The 9,486-nt window shown below is 36.6% G+C and overlaps 1 protein-coding gene and 1 pseudogene across 1 annotated transcript; both read right to left on the reverse strand.

Moving 5' to 3' along the window:
• Window positions 1–5,563: 5,563 nt before the first annotated feature.
• Window positions 5,564–7,930, reverse strand: LOC101245409 (probable serine/threonine-protein kinase PIX13; annotated as a pseudogene).
• A 164-nt stretch (window positions 7,931–8,094) lies between these two features.
• On the reverse strand, window positions 8,095–9,207 carry LOC138337081 (putative receptor-like protein kinase At5g39000). The gene is made up of 3 exons (XM_069294163.1): window positions 8,692–9,207; window positions 8,355–8,595; window positions 8,095–8,255 (listed from the first exon to the last, which is right to left on the reverse strand). The coding sequence occupies exons 1-3, from the start codon at window positions 9,205–9,207 to the stop codon at window positions 8,095–8,097; spliced, it is 918 nt and encodes a 305-aa protein (XP_069150264.1).
• Between the last annotated feature and the right edge of the window lie 279 nt (window positions 9,208–9,486).

Consider the following 9,486-nt stretch of genomic DNA (forward strand, 5'->3'; position numbering starts at 1 on the left):
TGATATCCTTGCTTTCTTAACTACATTTGAGACTTTGTGAGCCCGTGTATTTCAGCAGTGACTTCATCCCTAAGTTCTCCTAACTTTGTTGGATTTGAGAAATCATAGCCTGATTTTTCAAACAATGTGAGACCTTTTGATCAAAGTTCCCTTTTATCTTACCAACTTAGATATTGCCTTTGGAGGGCTCCAAAGCAATCACGGGACTTGTGCGATTGGGATAGTCATTTTCTCCTTCAATCCTTGGAATGTTATGTGGATAAGTTCCTTCCTCGGTGGATGGACTTGTTGAGTGCATTCCTCTAGCAGTGGTTGTCCCCTTTTTTGATGTTCACGTGGAATATATCAAACAATTTGTTGCTAATCATCCATATTATTCTGAAAGTCTCCTTTAGATGGTGAAATATTAATGGAAACCTCTTTTGTTCTCTTCTTAGACATCTTGATAGCAACCTATAGAACTTTACTAACTTCAAAATCAACTGAGTCGCCTTTTTTATGTTTCTCCATATTTGATCTTCCAGAATCTAAATAGAATTTTGCATCTGCAAATATGACTCTGTCTCAGTGAAAGGATTGATGTTTGCATCAATTTTGACTACTTCACCATCTTTCATATACTTCATGCATTGATGCAAAGTAGATGGCACCACTCCATTTTCATGAACCCAAGGACGTTCGAGAAACAAGTTGTATGTTTTGGTATCTATGACATGAATCAAAGTGTTTGATTTCATATCGCCAATGGAAAATCCTACACGAATCTTCATATGGATCGTTGTCCTCCTTGATTGAAACCTTGTCTCGTTAGGTTACTTTTGGACAATTCATCAATAGAGATCCCAAGTTTTTTTTAGAACAACTTTTGGCATGATATTGACTATTGAACCACCATCGATTAGTATGCGATTGAGATGTTGTTCTCGAATAGACCCTACAACAAACAAGGGCCTATTATGTATCTTAGACCCTAACAATAAGTCATATTTGTGAAGGGTATTGTAGCACAACATGGGGCAACTTTTCCATCAGTTTGATGTTCTTGTGTTATTATTGGATTATGCTCACCTTCGTTTCCCTTTGTTTCGTCTGTGCTGGAAATAACATGTGTTGCACTGATTTGACTACCGCAAAAGAATTTTTTAGGAAAGAATTCATCGAATATAATGGGCCTTTGAACCTTTTGTGATGAAGAACTATTGATCTTTCGGCTAGTACAAGGCTTGACGTTTTTTGATGGTTGTAGTTGATTCACATCACTCCTTGTTGCTCTTGTCTTAGGAAGTCGTATCCTAAGAAATGATTGATGTCTACGCTTCTTACGAGTAACCAAAGTCCAACCATCATCTTCACTTTCTTTGGGTTGTCTATCTCTAGTGAACCCTAAAGAGTTTTCCTTGGGACATCAACTTCAGTAGGCGCTAAACTTCCGAGTTGCAAGAAGGTGGTGTTTGGAATAGGTGACAACCTTGAGTACTTCTTTTGATTTGGTGCTACACTAGCATGATTTGTATCTGTCATTTCATCTTGGTCAATGATTATTTTTCCTTCACTTACCAACATCATGATTTTCTCCTTCAAGCATTTACTTGTCAGGTGGCCAAATACAAAATGGAGCTTGCAATCTAGGACTACCAACCTTATAGATCTTTTCGGGCCTCATTAATTCAAGAAGATCAATATATTTTTTAGCTAGCAATTCCTCAAAGATCATAGGTACATCTGCATCTGGAAATTGGTAAATCTTTTTCTCTACCTCCTTTAAGGTTAGGCGTGGCCTCTCCTCTCTTGGATATTGAATTGGGGCTTCCTCATCTTTTAGTTTACTCTTGGTGGTGACCTTTATAGAATTTGCTTTCAACGCCACAGATTCGTTAGTTTGGGTCTTTGAGGTCATACTTTTTCTGAACTCCTTCTTTTCTTTTGTCATATCAGCAAAAGGAGATGCCTTCCCATGACCCGCGATGCTTAACTCCATGTCATGCGCTCGTGTAGCGAGTTTCTCAAAAGTTCATGGTTTGATTCCTTGTTGTATGTATAGAAGTCCCCAATGCATACCCCGGATTCACTTTTTCACACCAGATATTTTAGAAAGACGATCTTTGCAGTCCAAACTCAATTATCTCCATCTATTGATGTAATCCACCACTGGCTCATCCTTTCATTGCTAAGTGTCGGTCAACTTTATCATGCTTACGGTTCGGCGAGTACTATAAAAATGATTGAGGAATTCCTTCTTGAGTTGCTCACAACTATCAATGGACTCGTGTTCCAGGTTGATGTACCAGTCAAATGTATTCCCTTTCAGCAAATGAAAACTATTTTACCAAAAGGTCACCATGTGTTCCAGCATTGCTACAAGTTTCAACAAAGTGGGCGATCTATTGCCTTGGGTTCTCTCTTGCCATCAAACTATTGTAGCTTTGGTGGTTGATAGTCTGTCGGTGTGTATATATAACAAATCCGTCAATTATATGGCTTGGAGTAATACAAGGAACTTTGTGGTGTTCTGCCATATTGAGCCCTGATAGTGTTCGTTATCATGTGTTGAAACTGTTGGACAGATAGTGTAGCAACTGAAGCAGATTGTTTCTCCTTTTGAAATTTGGAATTTGATAGAGATTCCTCAACGTCCCTGTTTCGTTGATCAAAACCATACAGACAAGTGGGAACGTGACTTGACTCTCCAGGTTTATAAGGCCTCCAACTTGTTCATAAGTTGAGCAATATGAAGATTTTTGTCATTAAAGGATTTCTTCAAGGCCTAAATGGTTTGCTCCATCATCGCAAACTTCTCGTCCATGTCAATTGAGTGAGCCATCAAAGCATTGACATTCATTGAAGTTGGAAAATCCATTGAATCTTCGAAATCACCAAAGTTGGAGCCAATTTGTGAAGATTCTTTTAAGAATACACACGCAAGATTGCCCCTAGGTGTTGCACTTACGACCTTCGTATGAGAGTTGTTGCTTTTCATCGCCTCCAAAGAGTGAAGTACTCAGATCCATCTAGCCCACTGTTCTTGAACTTACGTTGAGTAATCTGGCCAACATGACTGTGACCAGCAGACACAACATCAGTAGAGTCCTTGTCAGAAAAATCACAACTCTTTCTGAACGCCATTGCAATAGTAGCCTTTGTAGTTTCTGATTTGCAAAAGAAAGAGGTGAAGAGCAGAATCGGTCCCACAGGGTGTGCCAAATTTGTTCACAACAATTATTTGTAAGTGCGAAAAATTAACTGCAAACAAAATAAATAAAATAAAAATGTGATTTTTATTAATGAATCGTTATAAGTTCAATTCTGTTGTTCACTTGATTCTCTCTCCTAAGTTTCTCCGCGATTCGAGGGCGTTCAGTAGCGTATTTCTCAAATTGTTGGATGATGTAGACCTCCTTGATATATTGTCGATCTCCGGGACGTGGCAAAGCGCTTCGTCGTTGTAAGTCGATCTCCGGGAGGAACTCCGTTGATCACTCCTTCGAAGAACTATTGGTGTTGATATTGTAGCTTTCTCTAATTTAATGGATGCTTGTTCAAGAGTTTTATGGATCCCCTTTGAATGTCATGTGTATCCCCTATTTATAGTTGTTGGGGATGGACAAGGTTGCTTGTGATTGGCCAAAGGATGTCATTTTGACACTTGGTACATTTTGATTCGTTCTTGCATTTGACTGGGACTACCACCTCATTTGGACACGTGGCGTCACCTTGTTTGTCTTGAATGCCTAGTCATTGTGACACGTGACATGAGTTTGGAATTCAAGGTGAAATGAACCTTGAATTTGAATTTAATGAGATAGATTTATTTATTTGTAAAGCCCAAATGAATATGTATTTGATTCAAATTTTTTATGATCTTAATCCAATACAATTTATGTGTCTACAAATTTTTTGAAAAGTTTTTCAGTTTTGTTTTTGTTCTCAAGGGACTCTTCTTGCACTTCTGGATAATGCTTCTTTACTTCATTATTATCCCCTTCAACAGATAGGACTTCTTTTGGACTAATGCATCACTACTCATTTTGATAGAAGAGTTAATTAAAGAGATAACTATATATGAAAATGGGTTTTGTTCAAAATAGGTCAGCGGAGGGAATGGATTAAATGGGTGGGTTTAAAGGAATTGGGTATTCAGAATTATGGTGAATTATTTGATTCCTCAACTGACATGTGTTCTTTCGTTAAAATTACGTGTATATCTGTACCAAAATATAACGGTAGGGTATATTTGAACCGAAAACATAATAAAGGGTATATTTAAACTATTTATTATAGTACAAGGGTATATTTGACCCTTTGCCATAGAACGACCCTTTTGTCTTTTGTTAAAAGACTTTAGAATAGACGAAATTTTCATTTGTTAGTTTTTAAAATTAGTTCAATACTCCCTCTGTTCATTTTTATTTGTCATGTTATGTTTTTCAAAAGTTAAATTGATTAATTTTTCGAGTTAAATTAGATTACATAAATTAACTTTTAACCAAAAATTAGATATTCAAAAATTATACCAAAAGTATTATAAGTTGCAATTTTTTACATATTAATATGATTAAAAAATATTGCGCAATTTATTATTGCGCAATTTATTATTGCACAATATTAAATGAGACTTATATATCTAAGATAAATAAAAGTGTAAGTATGATAACTCTGAGCAGGTTAACGGTTTATCCGACAAGAAAATTGAATAAGCCACCCCACACCAATAAGTCGTTAATTATAAAATTCTAATCCATTCACCAAATGTTTATTCGATAATTCAATATTAATAAGCGAATATTGTAGTTGACTTATCGATTACCGATCAATTTTAAACACCATGAGTGCTCAAACCCTTTAAAAACACTTAAAAGGAATTGGACTAAGTAAATTGCAATGTGAATGAATAAAAAAAAATATTCGTCTGTCTCAATTTGTTTGACACACTTTCTTTTTTGGTCAACTGCAAAAAGAATGACATATTTCTTTTCTTTTTTTGTAAATATTTAACAACACTATCAATATTTTATCTATGTTGAATCCCACTTATTTGGCAAAAAATGTGTGATCTTCTATTTTAAGAATTCATTAATTTTCAAAAAATGTGTGATCTTCTATTTTAAAAATTCATTAATTTTAAGAGAATTTTAGAACATATAAAGTCTCCACATATTTTTGAACATTGTTCTCGTAATACTATGTTACATAAATTGAAACACGGGAGTAAAAGTTAAAGAAAAGTGTAAGTTGTTAGAAATGATGATTTTTAATTAGCTATGTGATGTAGTTTAACTAGGAACAAGGTAATTGCAATCATCATTTTTAGAGTATATAATTCCATTGAAAGGTTAATATATACCTTAGTCACTTACAAATTGAAGTCTTGTCCCACCTTGTTCAAGTGTCTAAGGTATATATTAATTTTTCAATTTACAAAACATTGCTTCTCTTCCAGGGCCATGGTATGGGGCTTGTTTATAGCAAAACTAGTACATGCCTATTACGTGCTTCCAATTTTGAAGCTATAGCGGCATCTCCCTACTAATTCATATCCATAACAAGTTACTGACTCAATATCTAAATGTACGTAATACTGAACTCTTTACATATCACTAAAATCATCATAATCCAAAACCAGACAGAGTGTTATATCTATTCAGTGTGCTCTTTTAAGGAGTGGGTAGGGCTGGTTCCTTGGATTAGGTGGAGAAGGATGGTCCTTGGGTCTTTCATAGGCAGCCTCAATCTGTTCTAGTTTCTCAACTACTTCCTTCAACGATGGTCTGCTTTTAGGTTCATTTCCAAGACATGATAGTGCCAGTTATGCTATTTGTACTGCAGCTCTGGATGGATATTTTCCTCCCAGAGGCGAATCCATCTTCTCCTTCAACTTTCTTTTATCAGATAAATGAGGCTTAATCCAGTCAACCAGATAATGCTGGTTGCTTGGCCGGTTTGTGTCTAGTGCTCGTAGACCTGTTAGCATTTCCACTAAAAAGACACCAAAAGGATACACATCGCTCTTCACGTACAAGTGTCCTGTAGAAAAATGACAATACAAGCATGAACAAATTACATGTTTAAGCACAAAATGTGAATCAAGAGAAGTAGAATTTCCAAGTGCACAACCCAAGTTTACCTGTTGCAACATACTCGGGAGCAGCATAACCATCTCTTACAATTATCTCTGTTGACACATGTGGTTGGCTATCCGAAGTACCTTGTATTGCCAAGCCAAAACCTGATATCTTTGCATTGTAAGACTGAAACATAAGGAAAATAAAGAATATCATGAAACAGTTTTATTAGTAACAGCCTTTAGGCCAAACAGTGTGTGTAAACCATAAAGGTGAAAAGGGATCGTGACACCTGTATTACTTGCGCTAAACCACTATATGACAATACTTCAAGGGAAGAAGTAAAGGAAACATACGCCATCAAGTAATATAATCGAGGCTTTGAAGTTTCTGTAAATGACTTGCTTCTCTGATGCATGTAGGAATGCCAAGCCTCGACCTGCGGCAATCACAATTTGAACCCTTACATTCCATGGAAGTGACAAAGCAGCAGAGCGGCCTAAAAAGAGAACAAATATGTTTAGGTGGAGCATAAAAGCTAGACACATTCCATGCTGCTTTGATCTACAATATGTTACATTTTATTAAGAACATACCCATAATCTCTTACTTCCAAAAAGATGGTTGTTCAAGCTACCCTTTTGCATAAACTCGTAGACAAGCAGTACTTCTTTATCTTCCTGGAAGTATCCCAAGAGTTCGACGAGGTTAGGATGAGAAAGTCTTCCAAGAATGCTCACCTCGGACTGGATAATTAAAAAATGAAATGAAATTACTTGGAAAATCTTCACATTTAAATATTTAGAACAATTCCAGATCAATCAACTAAAATTGAGTTACTAAGTAGAAAGCAGAACTTGTGCCCAAAGATGTTGTTAATAATGATGGCATTTGATCTGCTAAACCTAGCAGAAGACATAAGATCACAAGTTTTGATTTACAAATTAAAAAAGTGCGACATTCAAATGCAAAGGGACAGATGGTAGAGAGTTGACTGCATCCAAAATTGATTATTCACTATAACTGCCAAAGAGCAAGTACAAAAGGCTGCACAACAGAACTAAGACTGCAAAAAGATAATCATACAGGTGACTGTCTATTTTTTGTGAATGACAATAAGTACCACAGAGTTCAAGGAATTGCTCTTCGCCAAAGTTTAGAGCAAACACATACATAATATATGTTACTCTCTTAATTCTCACTACCCCACCGAAAGTAGTCAAAGAGACTCAACTCAATGGGACAATAAACGCCTTGGACAGCCAACATTTACAAAGAATGAGTTACTACTATGCAAATTGATATGTCTCTCACACAGACAATTAAGAAGAGAGCAATTACAGCTTAATGAAAATGAAGCAAGCTAGTGTCAGGCATAAACTAGGCTCCAATTAGAAGACTTAATGGAGTTCACATATTTAGGACAGAGGAATCACCTGCCACTCCTTAAATCCTTCGGAGCTTTCAGAATTCAATTTATGAACAGCAATTAGAGTCCGGCCATCCTTGGAAAAAGGCGACTCAGCAAGACAACGCTTGTAAACTTTTCCAAAACTACCTTGTCCCAGCACTGTTGCATTGCTAAATTTTCTGGTGGCGGCCTTGAGTTCAGAGAAAGAAAATATCCTTAAATTTGGGTACTGTGATAACTTAGGACCCGTTTGGATGAGCTTAATAAAAGCAGCTTTAAAAAAGTACTTTTGAAAGTGCTGAAACTTATTTTTAAAATAAGCAGTTATGCGTTTGGATAAAAGTGCTGAAGTTGTTATGCCAAACGTGAAAAGGGAAAAATAGAAGAAAGAGATGTTAGGGTTATATGGTTCATTTGGAGATTGTATAAAAGTATTAAGGGAAAAAACATAAAAATATGGTCAACTTAAAACGGCTTATAAGCTAAAAAAAAAAAAGCACCCCTACCCCAGCTTTTAACTTTTGGCTTAAAATAAGTTTTTTTTAACTTAAAATAAGCTATTTTGAGTATTGTCAAACAGTTAAATAAGTCAAAAACCAGCTTTTAAGTCAGTTTGACCAGCTTTTAAGCTGAGCCAAACAGGCTCTTACTATCTGGACAAACAAGATTCTCTGGCTTTGGAGGTGCTTTTCTCAATTGGCTACGAAAATCCCACCATCTTAGTGAAGCAGTGTAGGGACTTTTATCCTCAGATTTTACCTTTTCCCTTGAGATGGCACTTCTTTCTGTTGTATAACCGCTATTTCATTCCTCTTTAATGGATGCGCTCTCTGCTTCAATCCTTGAATGAGATGACGTTGATGTGTCATCGAATGAAATGATACCTTCACCTTCATTTTTCTGAAATACTAATGCTAATTCCAGGCTTTTCACCACTTCAAACATTGCAGACCGTTCTTGTGGAAGACCATAGAAGCATTTGGCAGAAATTCCTATAAACGCCTTTAGACAAGTTGATGAGATGGACCCCAACAGATTCTCATCAATAAGCTTATTAATTTCTCCTTCCTTTATACATTGCTTGGTCCATGTTGTTCCTCGGGCAGTCTCATATCGACTGCAGGTCTTCCTGAAAGCAATTCAGATAGTACTACTCCAAAAGCATACACATCAGTTTTCCGTGTCAATCTATTAGTCAGGAAGTATTCAGGATCGAGGTACCAGAATGCCTTTGACTTGTGTACTAACATGAGTAGCTGATTCATTTCCAGGCCCCATTTTGGACAACCCAAAATCAGAAATCTTACTTTCCCAGTTTTCATCCAACAGAATGTTTGAGCTTTTGATATCACGATTTTGACATGTATGAAGGAAATCCAGTCCACATGCAGCACCTATAGCAATCTTGAGTCTCCGTTCCCAAGAGAGAGATGAGCTATTTCTGTCCATTTTGTACCGGTTGTCAGCAAGTGATCCTCGAGGCATATAATCATAAACTAATAACATCTCATGACCTTCAATGCAGTAACCAATTAGGGAGAGAAGGTTCTCATGGCGGTGCATAGATAACATATTGATTTCCGTCCATAACTCTTTCTCCCCCTGGCTAGATCCTGGTTTCAATCGCTTAACTGCTACAGTGGTCTCTCCACCATCAATATTTCCTTTGTATACTGTACCATATCCGCCACTACCAATGACAAGCTGAGGATCAAAATTGTTGGTTGATCTTTCCATCTCATCCAGTGAAAATTGACGACACTGATGCTCTCCTTAAGATATTCAGTTGTTCGTCTTGATAGACTTATTTTCTGCATCACACCTAATGTGATAAACAGCAACATTAATCAAAGTGAGTCTAAATGTCGGTACAGTTGCAATTTGATTTTTTGTATAGAACAGCACAGATTCCTCTGATTTTTCTGGTGTCGTACTTGCAACAAGATGCACAGGGCTCACACTACCATGATTGTTGTCAGGGTTGCTTATCTTGAAGACTTCTATCCCACTCAAGAC

The sequence above is a fragment of the Solanum lycopersicum genome, chromosome 2 (assembly GCF_036512215.1).
Source record: "Solanum lycopersicum chromosome 2, SLM_r2.1".
Taxonomy (NCBI): Eukaryota; Viridiplantae; Streptophyta; class Magnoliopsida; order Solanales; family Solanaceae; genus Solanum; species Solanum lycopersicum.